Raw genomic sequence first — 25,128 nt, 5'->3', positions numbered from 1 at the left:
TAGGAATAGGCACGGGAACAAATAACAGAGACTCAAGCCAGACATTTATTGCTTAAGTAAAATCAGGAGGACGGCAGTCTACAGCTGGCATGTCAGCTGCACTCCATGGTTTTGGCCACCCAGACCCCTCCTCTTGTTACTTTGCTGTGTGTGATCTCTGTCCCCAAGGTCTCCTCACCGCCCTATAAGGCTGCTGGAGCCCCAACCATCATGTCTCATATTCCAGCCACAAGAAAAAGATAAAGAAAAAGGAAAAAGGGACACCTGTCAGCTGCCTTTTTAGGACGATTCTTGGAATCTGCTACTTCTCATTGGCCAGAACTTGAGCACGGAGCCTCATGCTAGATGGGAGTGTCTTAGTAATAGACCACATGCCTGACCGAAAATCAAGGGTTTTGCTCCTATGGAAGAAGGGAAGGTGGACACTGGAGAACAGCTTGTGATCTCTGCCACAACAGAGGAGTATCTTTGCATAGGTTTCTTGGCCATTTATATTTCTTCATTTAAGAATTCTTTTCCTACTCTCCTTTTCCTCTCACACTAATCATCCTTTTCTTACTGATTTTTAGCCACACTTCTCATGGGAAACTCACTACACTTCCCAAAACCATCTGTAGCAGTGCTTGGCTCTAAGAATTTGTGTCAAAATCAAATGGGAGCCACAGTGATGGGCCCAGCTCAGCACCTGGCTCACATTAAATGCCTCACAAATGTCGGCTTCTTTCCCTTGAGTCAGAGGTTGCAAAAATGTTGGCGTGCCCCAAAACCCCCTAGAGTGCTAATAACTTGGGGCCCAGGCTCGTTGAAAGACAGGGCCTGGGCCTTTGTGTTTTTACCAACTTCCCTGGGTGAGAATGATACCTACTGAAGTTTGAATTTGTCCTCAATTGTTGACAAACTCTATACTGTCATTGACTTCCTCTTGGTCAGCAGCATGAGCATGGCCACTCCCTCCACACATCACCCTGCATGCGTCTGAAGCCGAAATGAAGTCCCACCACCAGCCTTCTCTTTGCCAGGAGAAAAAGCCCCACTTTCTCACGCATTCCTTGCGTGGCAGGGTTTCCCAGCCCTTCTACATGCTATCATTCTCAGCAGATGGACCTGGCAGGTCAACCTCCCTGCTGGCGTAGTCACCCTGGACTTACCGTAGCCTCTCCAGGTGGAGTCTGGCTAGTACGGGAGAGCCCAGAACCCTCACCTCCCCCAGCCCAGACCCCGTGATTCTATTCACATGGCCCACGGCTGCATCGGCCCTAGAAACAGCTTTGTCACTCCGTGAACCTATGGTAAGTTCAAATCCCCCACAGTCTCCAGGAAGTAGGAGTTCTGTGTTGATGGTTACATCTGCACATGCTACAAGTGGCACGAAACCTTTACTCAAGTGAGTTCAAGCAAGAGACATCAGTTCACATGAAAAGGCAGAGGCACGCAGGTCCAGGTCCCCCGGGGCGAGCCTCAGTCCACAGGGTCTGTTCTCTTTCCACTTGGACATGTGAATATTTCACAGAGCGGGCCCTAGTGTTTCCTACACTGCAGAGTTTCAGGCATCTGCATCCCGATTAGATACAACCATTTCTAGAGGAGGATTATGATATCCCTTCCTTCCCTTGCCCATTTCCTCTTCCTGGTTGGAACTGGGTTCCGTGGCCATTCCTAAGCCAATCACTGGCAGGGGGAGTGGGACTACCATTTCTGGCGGGTGCCAAGATCCAGAGGCATGAGTGGGTGATGGACCTTCTCAGCATGACTGGAAGAGCCTGTGAGATGATTTAATAGATGAGGGGCACAGCCAGATGTGGGCCCACTGGCTGCTATCATCCCGCAAGTGAAGGGTGGTGTGCCTTGCACCCCAGAGGGGATGGGTACATGGAGAGGAGCAGCCAGATTCAGATGAGTTTTCAAGGTCAGGTCAGTATGAGATGAGGGGAAGGTGGAGACTAGCTCCAAAAAACGACCCATCATGTTGGCTTGAGTGGCAGGGGACTGCCACTTACATAGGAAGCAGGAGGATTGGGGGCTGCTGGGCTAACTGAGATGGACATGGGGCTGGAAGTCACCAACATATATCCATATGTTGGTATTGGAAGCACTGAGACTTGGGGGAGTGCACTAAGTAGGGAATCAGTGAGTCGACACTTTAGTACCCCCGGGACTGTCTCCAGCTGTGGCAGGAATCCAAGTGAGAGATGGAGACCTGGATTAAGGCCACCCTGCAGAGAACTGAAAATATAACTTGTAAGACTCCATGATCTAATCCAAGGAAGGAGGAAGGGAAGGAGAGGAAAGAGTTGAAGTAATTCCCGAGTTTGGATCTCAGAAAGGCTCAGATGGTGTGAGGTCGCTGTCACTGACCCTCAGCACAAGGGGCTCGGCTCTGCTCTGACTGGCCTGGTCCTTCTTGGGAGCCTTCCCCTGGCCTCCCTGGCCAGGCCACTGCCACTCCCCTCTTCCTTTACCCCACTTGGAGGTTCTCCTGGCTCTCGGCCCTCTATGGGGCCTATTTCTTTTGAACAAAACATCTGCTTCCATTGCTGTATCTGCAACACTGTCGCAGCCTCCTTCATTCAGCCAACATTCTTCAGCGGCCTCTACCTGGGCCAGGCCATGGTATGAATGCTTCTCAGCTCTCAAGGCTTCCGTGCCTCGATGCAGCTTCGTGAAGCAAGTGTAGCTCACTCCATTTCACAGAGGTGGAAATTGAAGCTCTGGAGTTCGGAGGAGCACTCCGAGGCCCAGTGCCTGACCACCATGGGGCAGGGCAGATGAGCCCCAAACTTGGAGCCTACCCTAGGAAGTTTCTTGGCTTTGCTCAGGAAAGAATTCAAGTGTGAGCTGGTGGTGGAAGAAACAGCTTTACGGAGACGACAGTGTTACAGCTCTGTGATTGCCCCTGCAGAGCAGGGCTACCCCACGGGCAGTGTGCTGAGAGCAGCAGCTCAGGGGCAGTTCCACAGTCATGTTTATATCCACTTTTAATCACCTGCAAATTAAAGGGCAGGTTATTTAGAAATTTCTAGAAAAGGAGCTATGACTTCTGGGTCATTGCCATGGAAAGGGGGGGCAACTTCCGGGTCACTGCCGTGGAAAGGGGTGGTAACTTCCGGGTATTGCTATGGACACAGGTAAAACTGATGGTGCTGGTGGTGGGCATGACTTCTGGAGAGAGGTGCTTTCAGGGCCTCTTCCTGTTTTAGCCACTCTTCAATCTGGTCTAGAGTTGAGTCTCCATCTCCTACCTCAACCACACTCCTTCCCTTGACCCTGGTGGTCAATCCAGCCCTATGTTCATAGCCTGGCCTGGGGTGTCTCATCATGGATTTACGGGTGTGGAGGCAGCCAGGCCTGGGATGGGGACATGAGCCCCTGGAGTCAGGGAGAGTGGGCAGCCTGGCCTTGCCTATGTTAACTAGCATTTGTTGGGCCTCAGTTCCCTGGTCCATACATGGAGGGTAAAAACAACTACCTTTCCCTCATTAAGAGTACAGCAGAAATCAAATGGCCTCATGCCTACCTCATGGCCCTCTTGTGAGGTGTCACTGGAAGCTCTGCGTGTGAGCACAGTGCGGACACACAGTGGGTGACTTGTCCCTCAGTGAAGTCCTCCAGGTAAGAGCCGTGGACCACGTATCTCTGTACACCCCACTCCACCCCCGCTTAGCAACCTCTGTCCGGCTGGCACAGGGACAGCTCAGGGACAGACTGAGGGGAGTCGATAAGCAGCTGTCAATGGGGACTCAGTGGGGAGACTTCCACTCTCAGGTCCTAAAGTCAGAAAGTTCCTTAGACCGAAAGGAGCTGGGAAAGCAGGGGCCATGGACCGGAAATGGGAGCTGCAGGAACTGAAATATACAGAAGCAAAACAGGAGGCAAGAGCAGCTCTGGCCACGAGGCAACAAAGCAGAACGAAGAAGAGGTTCGTACAAGGCAGAACAAAAATGGAGATGAAGAACCAAGATGGCCCAGAAGCCTCACTGCAGTGGGCAGAGTGAAGCGCAGCGTTCCCCTCTAGTGCTATGTGATGGGTGGACTGTGCCCCCTGGAATGGTGTTTACAGCAGAGACCGAGCCACTCGAGGCTCCACTGTCTCCTAGGGTTACTTCCCGCATTGAACCCTCACCTGAAGCATATCAAAGGACCTTTCTAATAAACAGCTAAAGGACAGCCACATCCCGGCAGCTCCCCAGAGACAGAGGTGCTGTCTCCTTCAGGCTTTTCCACGGCAGGCCCCAGCCAGGGCTGGTGCCTCACATGGCACCTAGAAGAAGACTTGTGAGTTGACCCTCAGAGCAAGAAACTAGGAAAAGCAATGGGGCCATGCAATGCTGCTGAGCAGCAGAAGAGAGAAAAAAATATGCTTTTTACTTAGCTGGAAAGGGTAAAAGGAAGATACCCCAAATGTAAAGTGACTTTCTGAGCCCCGCTCCTCCCTACCCCTTCTCCTGCCTTCCATGAGTAGCCGGTTCCATCCCGCCTTCCTCCCACTCCCAGGAGAAGTTCCTGCCAGCCCCACCCAACTCCTGAGCCCAAGTGATGCCATCTCCCCGTCCACCTCCCCAGTCCCCACGGGGTCATTCCCTCCTCTATGAGCAGCCTTCCAAGCCCACCCTGCTCCTGCCCAGACACAAAACAGCAAAACCACCTCCTCTTCCTTTTCCTCCATTTATAGCCTTTTCCTCCAAGCAGTGGGTTCATCCCACACCATCTGACTTCTATCCCCAGGCCCCATTAACCCGGAGCCCAGGCCTCCCCCTAGTATTTGCCAGGCCTGGGCATGAGTACAAAGGGAAGCCCAAATCCTGTGTGTCTAAATACTGAAAAGTGCTCCATTCAGCTAACAAACTGTTAGAATATCCGCCTGCCTTGACAAATGTACCTTCACGATGACCTCTAACAGGTTTGAATTTCAAATTCCTGACCTCCCCGAATGTGGTGGCCTATGGAAAGTCAAGTCCCATTCCCTGGCCCATAGGACACCCTCTTCTCACCCACAGCACTCTCTCACAACTTAAAGGATCTCACGGGCATGCATAGCGACCACGACCCCACGCATTCAAGCTCTGCCTATAACTCCCACACACAGCTACTCCTTGGTCATCTCTCATGCCTAAGAGTGCCCACATGGGTGGCACGGTCCACCCTGGGAAGGACAGGCCTTGGAAACATGCCCAGGGCCCCACTGGACAGTCAATCCTGGCATCCCAGGTGCTTGGAGCATGGTCAAATGGAAAGTGTCTGGGAATGCCCGTGGGCCCTGCAGGCTCGTCAGCCTGTGGGGAAGAGCAGGAGGCTAAGGGAGTCAGAGCAGACCCTTCTCACATACATGCCCTGTGGCAGGGACCCCCTTGACCCTGGTCCCGCCTGCCTCCTCCTCCTCCCGTCTCTGGGTTATAATAGAAATAACTGGCAAATATGACCTCCTCTTCCCTGGTCATGCTTCCTATGACCACAGGAAGGCTCTCCCCACTTCCAACCCTTATTTTTGAGGCTCACTCTTCTCATCTTTAAAGGAAGGATTTGGAGCAGGTATCTCAGCAGGAACCAGAATTTTAGCAACAAGACAGGGGATGCAGGGGTTGACAGGGCCGCCACAGGCCCCGGGATTATTGTATGGCTGGCGTCTCTCGACACTCCACTAGCCTAAAGTTGGGATGTTTGGCCATGCCCAATCTGGGACTCAGGTCTTTGAGCCCTGATCTCTACGGGGAACAGGCAAAGTCTGGGAGTAAAGTGGGTTGGAACTCCTTCCAGCTCTTCTGGGTATTCTGTGCTTGCTTGAGGCAATTACTGTCTCTGAGTCTTTCCCCCAAAGTGTTGAGCAGGGGTGCAGCCCTTACTTCACGGAGCTGCTGAAGAAATGAACACACCCTGGTCCACGCCCCGGATGTGAGGCATCAGCCCAACCCTGCCAAATCCTCTTAAAGCTGCAGGACAGATGTTTGGGTTCTGCAGATCAGATGCTCTTCTGAGAGCCTTGGAAGGAGGCAGTGAGGCAGAGAGATGCTTCAACCGCCATCGTCCCCGCACTAGGATGAGAGTCCACAGCCCATTGCTAGCACCCAAGGGGGTACCCATGCAGCTGCTGTGATCCCGGCACCAGCAGCCCAGGGCCCCTCAAGGGACCGTTTCGTTCCCTCAGCAGCCCCATTAAGCAGAAACAGGCGGCAGTTTCCTTGGTGGGCCAGTCCTGCGCAGTTACTTTACAAGTCAGTCCAAAGAGGCCACCCTCGAGTCTGGTCTGCAGCCCTCCTGACAATTCCATCCACCTCTTGGTTTCCTCTTGTGAATTTTTTTCCTGCTTAAATTAGTTACAGAGAATTCTGTTCTCTGCAATAGACCCCAGACTGAGGTTTATATATTCACAGCCATGGTGCTTAATATACAGGGACTGGGCCATACAATTTGTTTGAAAAGTGAGAAGAGAGAGGGGTAGATGGGTGAGTTTTCTCCCCTGGACCATTGCAGATTCTGGGAGCTATCGAAATCAAGGGATGCGAGAGTTGCTGGAGGAGTTTCACCCCACTGGGAACTCCTTTACACGTGACCTTGCTTAGTTTGACAAGGACCGGGAGGACGGAAGATGCACTGTCTGAGATGCAGGTGAGGGCGATTTTAGAGGAGGTCGAGAGAGATGGGGTTTTGGGGTGGGGACTGGGTAGGAATGGGTGTTGTGGTGGGCTTGGTGCTAAGGAGAGGGGAGAGCTGACAGCAGGCTGGGGCCCTAGGCCTAGGGAAAGAGAAGGGGCTGCCAGCATATGCTGGAGAGGCAGCCCAGGCGTCCACTGGAGGTTGGGCCCTAGGAGTCAAGTCATGAAACCCTCCAGCCAGGTGGGGAAAGCAGAAAAGCCCTAGCTTCCTGACATGTCCCCACATGCCTGAGGGAGGGGGCAATGGCTGAGCTCCCACCATGGCAAGGCCAAGAGCAGCCTGGACAACAAGGAGCAGCGGGAGGCCAGAACCGTCACCTCCAATGCACACCTGGCATCAGGTCTCCTTCCTTGCAGACAAAGGGCCTTGGGAAGGTGGCTCATGGGGCCAACCAGTTCCCCATGTGGGAGTCCTCAGATGCAGAGACCAGGAAGCTGCAGATGGGACCTGTAATCCAGGGGAACTGGGGTAAAGTGAGACCAAGGGCAGAACTCAGAGTTGGATGCCCCAGCCCCACAGTCTGGGAAGAATGTGAAGAAAACACCTGAGCCAGCAGAGATCACCTAAGTCTCCCTTGGCCAAGGAGCAGACAGTAAAGGCTTTCCTGGAAAAAGGGGCTTGCAGAGCCCAACCTCACGACACCAACAGGATGGAAGCCTCCGGGAGGCCAGGGTGATGGCGGCAGCAGGGAAGGAGCGCCTGGGATTCAAGGCCAGGCACAGGGCCACAGGGCAACCTCAGGGATGAGGGGCTCCGGAAAAAGCACAAGGGCTGCCAGGAAAGAGCTGGGGGTGCAGAGCAAGACAGACTGGCCTGGCCACAGCCCCACTGGGACAGCTGCACTGGGCCTGTGTGAGGGCACTCAGAGGGGCCAGGGGCCTGGTGGGGCCCAGGCAGGAAAACGGTGAGGGGCCAAGCCCTGGGTCATCCCAGAGGGTCCCCACAGTTCAGCCAACTCCCATGGATGCAGAAAGGGAGCAGGAGAGCCCCATGGACCACGAGAGCCAGCAGGACACAGCTCCTGTAGACATAGGCCAGGGATGAGTGCCACACTGTGACACCAGTCACAGGGAATAGCTCAGAACGAGGGAGTTCATTTAAAGCAAGCCATAACAAGCCAGGCCGAATCCAGGGGCCTTCCTGGAGGAGGGGTTGGTAGCAGTTGGAGAACAGGAGTTCTGAGAAAAGGGCAGGTGGGCTCTGCCTCTGGGAAGCAAGGAGGCTCGGGCTGGGCAGTGGGCTCCAGGCTGCCTCCGAACAGAGGCTTGGGCCGTTAGGCCTGAGGTCACTGGATGCTGGCCTGAGTGCTTCAGCCTGACCAGAGAGACAAGGCATCTCCTAAATCTGAGAAGGAGCAGGAGCGCTTCCTGGCTGTGAACAAAATGAACAGCAGATGGTGGGAGGGCACCAGAGGAGCGGGTGGGACAGGGGTCCAGGACAGGCTGCCCAGGTTGAGCCCAGAGGAGGACCAGTGGGTCCCACAGAGACCCTGGACCCACTAATGACAGCAGCAGGAGGAGGCCAGCCTCTGAGATGCTGGGCCTGGGGCTGAGTGCCTGGGGCCCTGCCTTCAGAGACTAAAGGAGACCCTGAGAACCAGTGAGACGCAGTGATGCCCTAAACCCTGCAGCCAGCCACAAGGGCTTCTTTTAGGCACACCTCTGGAAGGAAAACATTTGTAGTTGTTAAGGCAGGGGGAACTTGAGGGAGGGGAATATTCAGCTAAACGACTAAAGAGAAAAGGAAGTCCCTGGCCCAGCAGCTACGAGGGTCACCAGAGTCACCTTGGAACTGTCAACTCCTTCAAACCAAGCCCCAGCAGAGCCCAGGGAGCTGTGCTGAGGACACCTAGCTTCCTTGGAGCCCTGCTACGGGGAAGAACATTAAAGAAGCTGGAGAAGGAAGCCTGCCCGGGCTGGAGAGGGCTGGGTGGTCAGTGAAGTCTGAGTTACGGATATCTTGGAAAAATAGAAGGAAGAAAAAGGAGGAAGAACTTATATACCAGCAGTTGAGCCCTTGGGCGAGGCTTGGGAAGAGCACCCCACTTAGAAGGCATGACACAGAACGTGTCAAAGTGGGGTGCCCCTGGCAACAATGGTCTTGTCTACAGCACCCAGACCCTTGTCCCACCTGAAATATCCAGTTCCTGGGGCCCAGCCGACAGAGCAGCTTTAACCCAACATTGTCCACAAGGTACAGCCACACTTCGAGACATTCGTCCAACAGATGGAGGAACTTCCCTTCACCCCAGAAAAAATTACACGTTTATGCCATAACGTCACCTTTTTGTCGTCTACATTTTGTGTCACGATATCTGAGCCTGTGCAGTGTTTCAGATATTCGCCAATGTCCTTGAGCACTTACAAATAAATAATGCTTATTTGTAAGGCATTAATTCAGAATTGGGGTTTTAAGTGATGGCTCATATGTTAAGATGCAAGCACGGGTGAAAACGTATGGGCTCACAGCGTTTGCTCGGTTTTCAAATGATTGAAGTGTGCAGAAAGGGAAGCAGATATGCCACACTTATGAAGTGGGGGGTAGCTGAGGACATTTCCCTAATTGCCTTTGTAAACAGGACCAAAATTAGCCCAAAGCCCCAAAACACGTGTGTTAAGTGTGCTCTGTTTAGAAACAGAATCACTTCTGAGTTGAAATGAAAAGGCAAGGGTGTTTGCGTTTGTAACATTAAGGAATAACAGCGACTTTCTAAGCCTGAGTAAGAACTGTTTGGCCGGATCTCCACCCACTGGAGCAAAGCCATCCCGGAGGACACTTGCACACTCCCAGGGGCCACAGGGTTCCCCCCGCCCAAGGCCGGCTGAGGCAGCCGAGGGGAAGGGCCTGGACTTGGACTCCCGAGGTTCGTGGACCACTTTGATCACCTCTTAAGTCTCCTGAGGAGTAGAATGAGTCCTTCAACAGAAGCAGCTCCTGCTGATGAAGAGAACGGGGACCCAGTGCGACAGGCAGGCAGCTGAGCAGGGGTTCCTGGAGCCCAGGGTTGGGTCTGGGGACCATAGGGCAGCCCTGGCTGAGGGGCCTGAGGGGACAGAGTCTGTCAGGGTCCAGGGCCTACCCCTCTGTGCTTCTCACAAATGTGTACCGCTGTCCTCCTCCTCCTCCCTTGGTGCAGGCTCACACTGAAACCTCCCTCACGAAGGCGGCCTGGGGCTGGCAGGAAGCAGAGCAAAGGAGGGACCCTGGCTGGCTGTGGCCCCCTTGGGACGGCTGCACTGAGCCTGTGTGAGGGCACTTGGAAGGGACAGGCATCCAGCTGGGGCTCAGGCGGTAGAAGGTGAGCAGCCTCAGGCTCTGGGCCATCCCAGAGGGTACCCAGAGTACAACCAACTCTTAATGGAGATAGCCGGGGGGGCGGGGGGCAGGACAGACTTGTGGGCCGCCAGAGCCACTAGGACACAGCTCCTGCAGACCTAGGGCTGGGCTGAAGGCCACAGGGTGACATCAGGGAATAGCTCAGACCCACAGAGTTTAGAATACCCCATAGCAACCAGGGTGAATCCAGGCCTTCCTGGAGGAGAGTTTTGTCGCAATTGGAGAAGAAGAGTCTGAGAAAAGGGTAGGTGGGCTCTGCCTCTAGGAAGCAAGGAGGCTGGGGCTGGGAGGTGGGCCCCAGGCTGGCCCCGAACAGAGGCTTGGGCGGTTCAGCCTGCAGTCACTGGACGCTGACCTGAGTGCCTCAGCCTGACCAGAGACACAAGGCATCTCCTAAATCTGAGAAGGAGCAGAAACCCCGAAGGACCAGGGAGGATCGCTTCCCAGCCATGGAGGATCGCTTCCCAGCCGTGGAGAATGGCAGCAGATGGTGGGAGGCCACCAGAGGAGGGGTGGGCCAGGGGCCCAAGACAGGCTGCTCAGGCCAGGCGTGGAGGAGGACCAGTGGGGTCCTACAGAGACACTGGACCCACCAGAGACAGGGGCAGAAAGAGGCTGACCTCAGAGACTGTGGTCACTGACTGGGGGCTTTTCTCCTGGGAAGCAGCTGAAGTCTAGGAATGTCCCCACATGGCCCTGCCTCCCTGTACAGTGCTCTGAATCCCGGGGTGTGGGAGGCCAGGGCAGCAGAAAATTGAGTGAGAGTACACAACAGAGGGACGTCTAGGCTTTTGGGAAGGGAGGTCATCAGGCTCCCCACCCATCAGACGCTATAGCGTCTGGGTGCACACTGACCCTGGACTTGAGTTTCCCGCTGGCCCCCTCTCTCTGGCAGACCCCCTTCTTTTTCCTTGACCGCAGGCAGTTACCCCCGCCGTCCACGAAGCCTTAGCCCCATGAGTGGGGCTTCCAGTGGGAAGGGAAATGGGGAAAAGGGCACCGAGGGTCATGGCAGTGCAACGTGGGAGGAATACAGCATAGACCGTGGCCCCGTAGCTTTAAATAAGAAATTTATTGCAAATATAGAAATTGATTCTCTCCATACAGGAATCTCCGAGTTGAGGAAAACAATTTCGTGCCATTCAGTTTTAAAACAGGAAATTGAGGGGAGGGAGAGAGGCAGATATAGGGAAGAGAAAATAAAGTTAACCCCCACCCCCAAAAGAAGAAAAGGAGAGGGTTCAAGGCCCTCAGAGGAAAGAAAGGTTTGTCACACAGCAAGGGTTCACAGGTTCAGAGCCCAGGGCCTGAGCCCAGCTCTGCAGGACCCAAACCAGGTGCCCAACCACAGCCAACTTGGGGACTGGCGGCTCCGGACGGAGGGAGGGAGGGAGGGAAGGAGGGAAGGAAGTGTGGCCACCACTGCAGGAACTCCAAGCCCCTGTCCTAGCCCTGTGGTGGAGTGTGGAGTGGCAGAGGGGCAGGAGGAAGGAGGAGCAGGCCCAGACCATCCTGCCCGCCCTATAGGACCCCCTTCCTCTCCCTCCTGCTCGGCAGGACTGCCTGACCTTTAGTGAGGGCTGAGGCTGCCTCTGGAGGCAAGCAGTATGGACCCTGGTTTTGTGTTAGAGGTGGGAGGACCCACGGTCGGGGGGGGAGTGTGTCGGGATGGAATCTGAGCGTGAGAGTTAGAGGAGGTCCCCTCTCCTGGGGCTCAGCCACCTCCGGAGCAGCCACCTCGTCAGAGAGGAGAGATGGCAATGGGGTCGGGCAAGGCTGCCCCAACCTTCACACTGGCTTCCACGGGCAAAGTAAACCCCTCAGGGCTGAGCTTCCCCAGGCTCCCCAGTGGCTTGCCCCACCCATCCACATTCATGGAAAGGGGGCTCTGCTGGGCCAGGAATGGGCAGGGGCAGAGTAGTAGGGGACAGAGGCGGGGCTTGGGGGGCAGGCAGCCACTACAACCCCACTCCCTCCAGTCTCGTGTTCACACTCACCCACCCACCCTTCTGGCTCCTCTTGTCATTCAGAGCTTGACTCCCTGTCCCCCCATCCCACAAGGGATGCTCCCTGACCAGCTTTGCCTCTCCCCACCCCATCACCCATTTTAATTTTCTGCAAAAGGCACCAGTCACTAGAGAGCATTGTGTCTATCCCCTCCCTGCACTTAGGCCCCTTATAAGCCGGGACCTGTCACTGTTGTCCCTCATTCCTGATGCCATCCGGGCCTTAGCACTGTCGCTACCTCGTTTCTTGACTCTAGCTTTCCTTTCCTCTCCTTTCCTTCTCTGCACTTCTTTTCCCCTCTCTGTTCAATTTCCAGGAGGGGGTGGGGCAGGCGACCAACTTCCAGTTGAGAACATGGATGACTCTCAGTCAGCCTGACACTCCCCACTGCTGCTGCCTTGCCCCAGCTGCCTCCCGAGGGCGATCCAGGCCTGGCCTTCCCAAGTGGGTCTTTTTACTCCCACCCTCCTCACTCCCCTGATAGCCCTTTTCCCAGACCTACCCAGACACGGGCTCCCCAGCCTGGATGCAGGCTGCCCCCACAGGCCTCCTGCACTGCCCCAGGAAGGGAGCCCAGGTGAGGAATCTTTGGTGGGCAGAGAGAGACTCCTCCTGCCGTGGGGAGAAGCAAGGCCGGGACCTGTGACGAGGTTTCCCCACCAACCAGGCTTCCCTGCCTTCCTTCCAGACCTCTGTGTTTTGCTTCTGGAAGGCCATAAGCTCCAACGGAGGGTTAGCTGCACCTGCTGTGCCCTCCAGGAAGGAGCAGATCCATCATGCTACTTCCCAGAAACAGCTTCAGAGGAGATTCTCCAACAGAGGCAGGCAAGCCCAGGTGTGACCTCGTTCGGGCCCAAGGCAGGAGGCTTCCGTCCAGGGCACAGCACCCCCATGTCCTCCAGCCAGCTTGGCCCCTTGCTCCACCGAGCCCTCATCTCCCCTCCCTCCCTGTGGCCCCCCTGTCCTCCTCTCCTGGTGTCTGCCCTGCTGGCTTGCCCCAGACCACAGCCCAGCTCCACCATGCTCATCACCATCACAAACCCAGACCTTGCATGGCAGCGTTTTGTGAATACTTCCTGCCTGCCTGGGAAAAACTCGTCCTGAGCAGGATGCGGGACACAGATGCAGGCCAGCCTCGGGGTGGGTTCTGGCCTGGCCGGGAGGCCAGAGACCCGAGTTTAGACCCTGCTCGGCCTCACAAAGAACCACGTGAACTGGGTCTTCAAGGCCAGTTCCCCCAGTGGATGATCAGAGTCCTGCTCTTTAGAAGGGCCCCTGTCCCCGCAGTCAGAGAGTCTGAGGTTTTGATAGATATCTTCACGCAGGAAGGATGGGGAAATGGTAAGCACGGGCCCCTAACTCCTGCTGCCGGGAACCCTCCCTGGGGCCCACCCCAGGCATGCTCCTTCTTCCCACGGGTTCCTTTCTCAAAGCCCCCAGCCTCTGCATGAAGCCTCCCAAGAAGCCTCAAGCTCCTGGCCTCCTATACTCAGCAGTGTGACTGATCCTCCACCCCAGCTGGCCAGCCAAGTCACCAGGCCCCTGTCTGGGAGCCCTGACTTCCTCATCTGCAAAACGGGAACAAGCGGGACTGACAGACAGTCCCTTCCACCGGGACACAAGCCCTTGAGGAGGCTTCCCTAGGGCTGCCCTCCCTGGCATGGAGGAGGGGAAGGAACTAGGGACAAGGGAGGTGGCAAAGGAGGGAGGGAGGAAGGGAGGTGGCACTTGGGCCCAATGCTCGAAACACAGGAGGTGGGTGTGGGGCAGGGCTGTGTCTTGGTGGCACCTGTTTTGGGTCTGTTTTTGCAGAGCTGACCCCTCCCTGGGTTTCAAGAGCTGCTCGTCAGATCACAACAGACGGAATGTGGGAAAGGAGGGCATCAGAGAGGGGGCGGGGGAGTCTGGACAAACTGGCACATACACGACAGATGTTTGCTCAGAAAAATACAGTAAAATCGTCATGCAAATATAACAGGGAGTCTGCTTCCTCACACCCCTGGCTTCTCTGCCTGCTTGCTTTTCTCAGTTGTGCCGACTGGGTGCGAGGAGGCGTTGGGGGGCAGGTTTTGGGGGCCGGGGGAGGGAGGTCTGCTCCGCGCATCCATGCCGCCCCCTCCCCTCCTCGCCCCGGGAGAACAGTCTTTTCTTTGCAAACGTCACTCTCAAAGTGAGCCCTGGGCTTTGTTCACCCAAAGTTGGTGTGAGAGAGGTGCTCAGCTGAGCCCAAGCCTCCTAGCCCTCTGCTGTCCTCCCCCACCCCCTGCCCCCAGCAGGAAGGTCGTTGGGGTCCCCTAGGGGATGGCACTAGCTTTCCTGGTCAGAGCCCCTCCCCACCAACAGTGCCAGTCTTGGTGCCACTCCAGTGCCTACCCTCACCCCTCAGTCACACTCCCCAAATCTCAGGAAACCCATGTGGGCCACAGGCCCAAGACTGGAGGTCTCCGGCAGGGCCGTGGGGAGAGCCAAGGCCCCCCCATGCTGAGGTGGGTGGGAGCCAAGGGACACGTTGCTAGGCAGGCAAAGCTGCTAGTACAAGCGTTCCCTCACCCCACTGGCCCAGCTCCCACCCAGAGGTGAAGGATGATGGACATCAGCCCATCAGCATCCTGACTGGTCAAGACCCCAGTATCAGGACCCCAGATTTGCCTCCCAAAAGAGCTGGCCCCAGGAGCTGCTGCCAGGCTGGGCCTCCCTCACCACCCTCACCACCCTCTGCCACCGCCTACACGGACAGAGAACCCCAGAGCCCAACGGTCACTCTGGGCACCAACTGCCAGGCACAGGGTTACCATGGTGACAGAGGCCGCCTGGGAGGGGGCAGGGCGCCACGAACCCAACCTGCTCCCCGCCCCTCTCGGGTGGGGGCCTCACTGTTTGTGCTTTGTTTGATGTTGGGTGGGGGGTCAGAAAAAGGGGAGTGGCCATTGCCATGGAAACATGGGAGCCCCTCTGGCCAGGGGGCCAGGCCTGGATGAGCAGCCCAGAGTGGGTGGGTAAGAAAGCCCTCCTTCCCCGGGTGGGCAGCTGAGACAGGAGCCGAGATCCCACGATGGGGTCGGGCAGGTGGGGACGCAGGCCATGGGGACAGGCAGGAAGTCCCCCATGACAGCTCCTCCCTGCAGCCCCCCAGGCATCACAGTGCACCGCTGCCCTTCTGCAGTGGGCAGGGGTCTCGGAGGACCAGAGAAGCTGAGGCCGGGGACCTGCACCTGAGATGTCCTGGTAGCTGGCCTGCCCGCCACACGCCCTACTCTTCCCAGGCCACGTGGAAGACACTTGAAGTGGGCTGGTGGAATGTCGCCCTGCCTCGGCTCCTTTCCCGTCAACAGGACCCTCTCCCTTCTCCTGGGCGCTGGCGTAGGGGGCAAAAGCCCCCCAGGATTCTGAATCACAGCTGCACGTTCTGGGGGCACTGTCATGTGGCTTTCTAGGAAGAAAAAGCACTGCCTGATTCTCAAGTCCCTCAGCCCCAAGGGGAGAACTTCAGAAAGGGATGTAGGGTGGGTGGAAGGCGGGAAGGGGTCCACAAGGGAGCTGCAGGGGGTCTGGGACAGGACTGGGCTGGGAAGTTGGGGGACTTGAGGCTAAGCTGCTGTGTGACCCTGGGGTTGTCAACTCCCTTCTCTGGGCCTCAGTTTTCCCCTCTCTAAAGTGGAAGGAGACATTGCCCATTGTCTGTCTAATGCTAAATCTGCAGGTGACTTGACCCACAGCTTGGGAGGGGACCCTCTCCCTACCCCAGAGGGGCTTCAGTCCCTCTCTACCCGAGCCTTCTTGGTCCCCACACCTGTTTCTAGCCCCAGACCCCCAGACCCCACACCCTCTCTTGGCTTCCTTCCTCCCCCCGCCGGCCCCCGGCCCTGCACACCCCAGCAGAGTCCCTGGGCAGCACAGTAGACGACTGGTTTCGGTATCAGTTTGTAAACTTTAAGGAAAATGTGTCTCTGTTTTCCTGTCCGTTATTGTCGGATGTTGGTTTGTTCACAGTCGGGTGGTGGTCAGGTGTGTGTGTGCGTGCGTGCGTGCGGGTCTGCATGTGCGTCCTCTCCTGGGCCTCGGCCCCCGAGTCTGCTCCCCGCCCTGGCCGCCTGGACCCTTCCCCCAAAGGGCCCCCAGCCCTCTGGCTCCGACCTCACCAGGGAGGAAGGGGGGTCACAGCTTCTGCTGGGCCGAGACCCCCTTCCAGTAATCGAGGATGTCATGCAGATCCTCATCCTTGGCAAACTGGACCTTCTTGCGCAGGGCGTGACCAGCGGCCATGTACACCTCCTCCCGGTGGTGCTTCTTGTAGGGCCGGAAGCGCTCCCAGATCTTGTGCGTGCTCTCGGATGAGTACTCAGGGCTGGAGGAGTACCCTGAGTAGTAGTGTCTGGGGGAGAGCTGTGAGTAGGTGGAGTCACGCTTGGAGCGGGTCAGCGGCTTGAGGAAGGACACGCGCTGGCTCAGGCTGTCGGCACCCTCCTCGTAGTACAGGGCGGGAAAGCTGTGCCGGTGTTCACTGCAGTGGTAGGCTGGCTTCACCTCCAGGTGGTGGATGCCCCCGCCCCCGCCGCTGCCCCCACCACTGCCCGCCGGCACCAGTGGGAGCCGGTCCAGCGGGCTGTTGAGGGGGCTGCCCTTCTCGATGTACTTGGAGTCGCCCTTGGCCAGCCCTGTGGCGGCCGGATGGTCGGGCACGTCCAGGCTAAAGACCTTGGCGCTCTTGATGGAACCACTGGACGACACGCTGCAGGTCTTGCGGGTCACGGCCGCGTCGGCGCTCAGCTGGCGCTGTAGTGGGTGGTGGGAACTCTCCTTGTAGGGAGGTGAAAGGAAGCTGGGCCGCTCCAGGGCCCCGGGGGCAGTGGCTGAGGAGGCGGCAGCAGCTGCAGGGAGGGACTGGCACTCGAAGGCCAGCTCCGGGTCCCCACTGCCACTGCCGCCTCCCAGAAAAGAGGCCGAGTCCAGTTTGAGGGCATCAATGCAGTTGTTAATGATCTGGTTGACCTTGTCCACCTCCTTGGCAATGGTGGAGATCTCTGCAGCAGAGCCCTGGCCGTTCTCGAGGTCTGGGAGGTCATCCTCGGGCCGAGCCAGACCATCCCCACCGGCGCCTGTGCGCACCTCGATATAGTTGCCTTTGGTGGCCACCTTGGGCGTGTCCAGCCCAGCCTCCAACCCCTTGGCGGTGGGCAGCTTCTCCCCGATCATGGAAGGGATGGAGGCCATGCGAGACACAGGCAGCACGGGAGGCTCACCCAGCTTCTGGGCGGCATGCACAATGGAGCCAGCATCCACATCAGCTCCATAGCGCATCTCCAGGATGGTCTTCTTGACATTGACGGACTTCTGCTTCTCCTCCTGCATGCGCCGCTTGCGCAGGCAGTAGTACACGGCTCCCAGCACGATCACCATGCCGAAGAGGCAGCCCAGGATGGTCATGATGTAGTGGGTCGTGGTGGAGGTGCTGGGCGCTAAGTCTCCGGGGACGGGGTCCCGCGTGGTGAAGGTCAGGCAGGTGTGGTTGAAGCGGCGGCTGTTGCGCAGCGAGGTCACGCAGAAGGTGTACTCCGTGTGCGCCCGCAGTTTGTCCAGCGTCACGATCTCCTTCTTGTTCTTGAGGGTCATGACGTCGGAGAAGTAGCTGTTGTTGTACTGCACCAGGACGTACATCTTGCTGTAGGGGTGTGGGATGATGACCACCAGGGTGGCCGAGGTGAACGTGACGTGGTGCAGCTTGATGGCGGGCCCTGCCGACGCATCCGTGGTGGACGAGGCTGGTGGCTCCACCGAAAGGATCTCATCGGGGTTGAAGCCCGAGTTCTCGTCCGGCTCCCTCTGGGCGTCGGTGGAGTAGGGCGTAGGGTGGCTCACAGGCCGGGCGGGCAGTGAGCCGTTCCGGCACTTGGCCTGGAGCACGGTGATGGCGTTGAGGCTGTGGTAGGGCCGGGGCACCAGCAGCGGGTAGCCGGCAAACTCCCGCGGCGACTCGCACTGCAGGCGGTCGTAGTTCTTGGTGACGTTGTTGAAGACCACGAGCCAGGCCAGGAAGCCGAAGAGGTCGCACTCACAGTTGAAGGGGTTGCCGGCCAGCTCACACACCATCAGGCTGGCGAGGCTGGCAAAGGTGGCGCCGTCCAGGCGGCTGAGGCGGTTGGAGGACAGGTCGATGCTGATGAGACTGGGGCACTCGGAGAAGGCGGTGGGCGTCACCACCTCGATGAGGTTGTGCTGGACAAAGAGGAACTGCAGGCGACTCATGCCGCGCAGCATGCCCTCCGTCAGGTTGCTAAGCTTGTTGTAGCCCAGCTGCAGGACCTGCAGGCTCGACTGGCCCAGGAAGGCACCGTCCTCGATGTAGGAGATCTCGTTCTTGGTGAGGTTGAGGTCGGTGAGGTTCCCAAAGCGGTTAAGTGAGGAGTAGAGCACGGCTTTGAGCTTGTTCTCGTTGAGCCGCAGGTCATGCACGGTGCTGTTGATGTGCTGCGGGATGGTCTCGTAGGGCGGCTGGTTCTGGCTGCAGATGGCCAGCCACACGTAGCCCTTGTCGCCCTCAATGAGCCAGCAGTCGGCACTCACGGCACCCGGCCGGCACACGCACAGCAGCGCCGCCGCCCACAGCCCCAGGCGCAGCATGGCGCTGGCCTTGGAGTGAGGGGCCGGGGCAAGGCAGGGGGTGCCTAGCGGCCAGAGACTGGGGCTGGCAGTACAGTCCTCCCTGGGGCCGCCACCATCTTGGGGGCAACCCCCAGCACGGGGGCCCCAGGCAAGGTGGGTACAGCTAGTGCCAACTGCTGGGGGCCTTCTAGGGTGCTACAGCAGGCACTAGGCCTGGCTGGGGCTGGGGGCCCCACGGCAGGGTTGCTCCTTGTCTCCTGCTAGGAAGGTGCAAGAGTTCTCAGGGCTTGACTTCCTCTCCCTCCTCGTCTTCCTCCTTGGCTTCCGGGCTCAGAACTTCAGACGATTCCCACAGGAAACTGGAGAGTGCCGCACTGAGCAGGGAGTGAGGGAGATGGGGGCAGGAAGGAAGAGACCCATCTGCACCTGGTTCCTGAAAGGCAGCATCGAGAGTGGGTGACAGATCAGTGTGAGGGCTCAGAGCAGCCCTGTCAAGCTCCAGCGCAGGCCCCCCGTCCCTTCTCCACACCCCGTCCCAGGGCCTCTGTGCCAGCAAGCACTCCGGGGTCTCTGTTACATCAAAGAAGCGGGGTTGGTGGGCGGCAAGAGGTAGGAGGGGGCCCAGGGGCTGGGATGGAGGGAGACAGAAGAATAGTGGGAGTAGGGGCAGAGTCTGAGGATCATGGGCACAGAAGGGACACCGGAGAGAAACAGGTGGGCACAGGTGCAGACACACACCCCCCAGCACCCTGGAGACCACGCTCATCCCCCCAGCTGCACAGAGACCCACATGCCCCCACATGAGCCAGACCTCCATGGCATGCACACGCAGACAGCTACACACACACACGAGCACACCTACAATCTGCACACGACAAGCAGGCGCATACACACATGTCCACGTACCCAAGCGGGTACCCCTGAATCCAGATAAAGAATTAAGAAGCCCAGCAAAATGCCTCCTTTCCTCCAGGCCCAAAGATAAATAATTCATTTGTTGTGTAACTGCTCTTGTTCCAAAAATAATTCCCTTGTCTCAGCTTCCATGGGGGAGGGGGAGTAGAACATCGCAGCTGTGGGGCCCCCCAAGCAGGGGGACGCAGAAGCCAGGGTCTCCCACAGTGGGAGGGCATGGGGAGAGCTCACCGCACAGGCAGAGCAGAGACAAGGGAAAGAAAGGCAAGCCTCTGGGAGGCCAGAGGTGCCCCAGTATCATCTCCCCAAAGTGCCTTCCCTGGCACACCTTGATCCTTGGGAGGGGGCCAGCCTTCTGGAATAGCATGGCTGAGGCCCAGCTCCCCTTCCATGGCTGGAGAGTCAGAAGCCCAGAGAGGGACAGAGATTTGCCCCAACTAACACAGCACAGCCTGGACCAGGATCAAGGTTCCCAAGGCACTGAGCCCAAGCCAGAAGTCAGGAAGCCTGGAGCCCCACATCTACTCAGCCCAGTCAGCTAGGTAAACCACAACATCTTCTGAGTCTATTTCCACAGCTACAAAGTGGGTCCCTTTCCGGCCCATTTGATGGGGGAGAAGAAGCAGGGGACTCACGCTGCCCATTTCCAAGATGCAGAAGGGCAGGGAGGCACCACGGGGGTCACAGCAGCAGCCCATCTGCATCAACCCTCACTTTCCAAGTGGGGAAACTGAGCCACAGACTCAGGGGAGATTTGGCCAGGTTGCCCAGCAAGCTGGACACAGCCCCTTGGACAGACCCCAGCCCCAGCCCCCACCCTGTGCTCTCAACTATGGAAACAGCCCAGCAGGGGCCAGGGATGTGAAGATTAGGTCTGAGAAATCCATGTTTGGACACAGAAAGTCAGAGACTTTTCACAAGAGCCACCTCTGCCTCTCTCTCCTCCTCCTCCTGGGAAAGTCCAGGAAAGAGCACTTAAAACAGTTTTTAAACCTTTGCCATTAAAGCAAAACCAATTTACAGCACTGAGCCCCAGAGGGCTGGAACAGAGGAAAGGGAAATGGGTGCGGAGGCGGGGTTAATCCCACAGGAAGTCCGAGGTGGGGATGGTGAGAGGTGAACAGGGAGTCCAGATGGTCCGCTGGACTAAAGGCTGACGCTACGTCAGAGGCTGTGATGATCTGGACCTCTGAGGCCAGCCTCACACCTCCCCAGTCGCTACAGAACCAGCTTGGGGGTGCCACAAGGCAGCCAGGCAGCAAGGGGTGCCCAGGCAGCAGACAGCAGCTCTGTCCTTGGCTGTGCTATGCAAAGGTCTCAGGGCTGCAGAGACCTTGGCCCCTGTCCAGCATGGCCACCGGATCCTAGGGCACCCCAGGCCAGTTCTATTCCTCTCTGAGCCTCAGTTTCCCCTCCCACAGGTAGCAAGGTTGTACTGGAATTGCTTCCCACTTCAGAGATCCACGAGCCGGCCTGTCAGAGGACCCTCGTCTGCTCCAATGCAGTCCCTCCTCCTCATCGGGGAATGTCTGGGGACCGCATTTGTATGCAGGTGCACACGCAGGTGGCTCAGAGTGCTGATGCAGGGGTGTGCTGACGTGTACAAGGATGTGCGGGCAGGCGCGTGTGCACACATCCCGTGCATCCGCTGCGGGGGTATGTGATTGTGTGTGGAGGGGCGGGAAGGTATGCGTGTCGGGGACATACCAGGGAATGCAAGCACCCATCTATGTTATAGTTGGCATGTTTAAGTACATGTGTGTTCTGTATGTTCTGTGTGTTCTACACGTGTGTGTGCCTACGTGCAACTCCAGCCCCTCTCTTCACATCTGAGTTGCTCAAACCAGCATCCCCACAGCCAGACCCAGGGTATTGGGCAAAGTCAAGCCGTCTGGAGCCCTGGGAAAGCCCAGGCCCTGCCGAAGGATGGGAGGACGCTGAGCGTGGAGGGGCGTGGGAGAAGAGGCCCACGTGGGAGGGGAGCTAGCCCCCCCACTAGCTCTTCCCAAACAGTCCAGGGTGGGCAGAGGCCCTCCGTGCCCCAACCCCAGCCACTCGGAGCTCTGCCCACCTGAGCCTCAAGGTGACCTGTCTGTGGTCCTCGCTCCTCTTCCTCCTGGTCTCCAGGATGGCTTGGGCTGGAACCAGCTGCCACCCACCCCCGTGACTTAGATGGCGCTGGGAGGAGGCTCCCATCGCCCTGTCCCAGGTGCATCAGCTGCCCGGTCCCCATCCCGGGCTGCCTGCCTGCCTGCCACCCGTGGAGACCTGACGCAGCCACGGAAGGAACAGAGAGGCCGAGGCAGAGAAGGCGCTGACAGCAGCACTTGGCCCCTGGCCCAGCTGCTCACACACTCAAGGTGTGGAGGGTGGGGACGCCAGCCTGTCCTCTCAGGTCTGAGGCTGAGGGTTCAGTGGTCACATGGCCAAAGTCATGCCCTTTCCCTCCTCCCATGAGGGTGGTCCTCCCACACACACAGCAAGGGGGACAGGGCAGCACCCCACATACCCAGGTGGTGAGAGACGGGAAGAAGGGGGGCGCTGCAGGGAGGAGGCGAGCACTGAGAATGGTGTAAAAGCAAAAATATTAAGACAGCCGAGCAGAGACAGACAGAGGAGGAGAGAAAAGGAGAAAGCGCGTCTGAGACAGAGGCACCGATGGTAGTGAGCTATCTAGATGATGGATGGGGGAGGGGCGGGGGACACGGGCACCTGCTTCCCTCCCCTGGCCCAGAGGCCAGGGAGACAATTGACACCTGGTCTGGCTGAACCACCAGAATGCAGCCTGTGACCAGCCCAGAGGGAAGGGGGAGCGGCGGAAGCAGCTGTGAGGCACAGAGGCCTCTTCTGCCCAGAGCCTTGGTGGCACAGCCCAGGAGGGGTGCAGCCATGCAGGCATCGAGGGGTGGCGTGTTCCAGCAAAGAGCAGTCCGCCCTGGCCTGACTGGACCCTTCCCCTAGAGCATTTCCCCATTCAGGTCCCAAGTGCCCCAGCAGCAGCTTCTTTAAGGGGCGCTCTCTCCTTCCACCACAGAAGAAACAGCTGCACAGCCAGGGTGCATGCCATTATCGGGGGCTCCTGGTCTGCAGGTTGCATGCTGTATGACATCCCCTCTCATGGGGACATTCGTGGGCAGAAAGGAGAGTCAGTGAGACCCCACAGCCCTTGCTGCTCTGAGGGCAGAGCTGGTGGTGCAGGGGTCTCAGTTCAGAGCTGGGCAGGACCGCAGACCCCAGAGTCACTCTAGGCAAATGCCTCCCCTCTCCAGGTAGTCAGCTGCCCAGTGATCCCGCTGGGTTTGTGTCCTTTCCGCCCGGGTGCTCCAAGGTCCCGGGCCCCTCTCTGGACTCAGAACTGAGAAGACAAGGGAGTCCTGGATCAGCCCCACCCCTGCCGCCCTCAGAGGGCAAGCCTGGCACAGTGCCTGGCCTCTGTGAACGACAGCCGCTGTTGTTAACGGGGGTTTTATCGTTATTTCTTCACAACCCTCATCACCCAAGATCAGGGTTCCCCTGGACTCAAGCTCGCTGAACCTCGGGGTCACGTCCTCTCGGCCCCCTACTATAGGCTGACTCCCAAGCTGCCCTGTCAGAGGAGCGTCTGGACCCCTGACCCGGGGACAGCCCCCACTGCACTGTGGTGTGTGGGAGGGGCTGAGGGGGTTGGGCTAACTCCCCAGGGTGGATGAGAGGGTGGACAGAGCGAGGCCAGCTGGGGATGCAGGCAGCGGAGGTCAGCAGGGAAGATGAAGGTCCCATCAGCTGTGAGACCCTGGGTGAGCTGCAGGCCCTCTCCGAGCCTCAGTTTCTCCCCATGTGGCAAGGTGAGTACCACCCGGCTCCCAGAGTTCCCCCGAAATCCCAAGACATGACAGACACACACACGCTCAGTCCAGGGCAGGAGGCCCCACAAACGCACCACCCCAGGCTCCCACTTGTGTGGCCACACTCTTGCAGGGACACCCGTCAGCTCCAGGAGCAGGTGGGGAAAGCTCGGTCTGGCCTCCCAGGAGCAGGGACGTGAGGCTCGGCCAGGGAAATCTCATTTGCAGCAGCTCATAAGCCCTGGCACGGGCTCTTCCCTGAGCCAGGCTGGCCAAGGCTCCCGGAGGTGTCATTGTCACCGTCCGTGTCAATGCCATTACTGAGGATTAGGAGGATGGAGGACTTCTGGGGCCCAGCCAGATCTCTCAGGCAGGCAGCCACCTCACCCCTCACTGCTGGAACCCTAGCACCAGGCCAGGAACTCCGCCCTCAGGGACAAAGTCTGCCACCCCCTGGGGAAGAGACTCAAGGCGGGGGTCTGAACACTGGTCTTGTCACCGCCTGGAGCTCCCTGGGCCTCAGTGTCTCGTCTGTAAAGTGGGAGGATTATACCTTCGCCATGGAATGACCATTTGGTAAGTTAACTGTTTGGATTTCCAGCGCAATGAGCCCTTGCTTCAGGGCATGGATGGTGCGAGGAAGGGTCCTGGGATCGAATGCTGAGCTGTGTGACATCAGGCACATTCCCTAACTCCTCTGGGCTTCAGTCTCCTGGCCTCTAAGATAATCATATACCCTTTGTCCAATGCTCCTTTGTGTCTTGACATTTGACGTTCCTTGAATCTGATATCAACCCCACACAGCTGGCGCTGTCAGCCTCATCGTACAGATGAGGAGACGAAGGCTCTCTCCTCCCTGGCTTCCCTCCAAAGAGCTGGGACCATGGCAGGGGCGGGACATACACTGGACCAGTCTACTGGGTTTTCTGCCCCTGTCAGAGGAAAGGTGCAAGGGGGAGCTGTCCACAAGCCTCGAGAGACTTCGATGTTTCCGTCAATCAGGAAGTACTGATTCCAGGCCAGCTGCGCTCCTCAAACCCCTAGGCACACTCCCACCCCAGGACCTTTGCTCTTCTCTCTGCCTGGAATGTTCTTCCCCCAGAATCCCCATAATCCACTTCACTGAGATCTCTGCTCAATCGCTCCCTACCCCTGACCCCTGCCTTCTCTGGCCCCCCAGTCTGAGATAACTCACTCCTCACCCAACCCAGGCTTCAGTCCCCTGACAGCAGCCAGCACCACCTGATGTCACTTAGTTCATCATTGCCCTGCCTTGCCCCATCCCCAGAAGAGCAAAGCAGGATTTGACCTTGTTCCCTGCTGTAACCCCCATGCCTAGAACAGGGTCAGACATACAGCAGGTTCTCGGGACGTGCTGTGTGGAATGAGAGCTCCAGGCTAGGGATGCGAGGGAGATCCTGGAGCCCCTGACTTCACTGAGTCAGAATCTTCAATATCAGAGGGAGAAGCCTCCCTGTGATGGGGCACAAAATGTACCGAGCCTTCCTTTTGGCCTCACCACCCTCCTTATGCCTTCCAATTTATAGGCAAGGAACTGAGACTCAGAGAGGTGCAGTGATGCGCCCAAGACCACACAGCCAAGAACCCAGGCCAGCCTGAGCTCGTGGAAGCAGCAGACTTTCCAAGACTCCTCCCTGGGAGATGATGTCCCGTCACCTGCCGACCTCCAGTGACAGGGCTCTCAGCACCCACCTGAAGCTACTGGTTCTCCTTTTTTTTTTTTCCTTTGCTCACTGCAGCCTCCACCTCCCGGGTTCAAGTGATTCTCCTGCCTCAG

General features: G+C 57.8%; 1 protein-coding gene across 5 annotated transcripts in view; it reads right to left on the bottom strand.

Moving 5' to 3' along the window:
- Nucleotides 1-25,128, bottom strand: part of ELFN2 (extracellular leucine rich repeat and fibronectin type III domain containing 2) — a 76,229-nt gene that overhangs the window by 5,117 nt on the left and 45,984 nt on the right. For 4 of the 5 annotated variants that reach the window (XM_017945298.3, XM_017945301.3, XM_017945297.3 and 1 more), the window contains one exon: nt 1-19,024. This exon is cut by the window's left edge and continues 4,180 nt beyond it. In XM_017945298.3, the coding sequence (XP_017800787.1) occupies nt 16,147-18,609 (2,463 nt within the window). In that variant the 5' untranslated portion in view covers nt 18,610-19,024 and the 3' untranslated portion in view covers nt 1-16,146. The other variant, XM_031656319.1, reaches the window with a different exon arrangement.

This window comes from Papio anubis, chromosome 16 (genome assembly GCF_008728515.1).
Source record: "Papio anubis isolate 15944 chromosome 16, Panubis1.0, whole genome shotgun sequence".
In the NCBI taxonomy this organism is placed as follows: Eukaryota; Metazoa; Chordata; class Mammalia; order Primates; family Cercopithecidae; genus Papio; species Papio anubis.
This window is presented reverse-complemented; position numbering and strand designations above follow the sequence as displayed.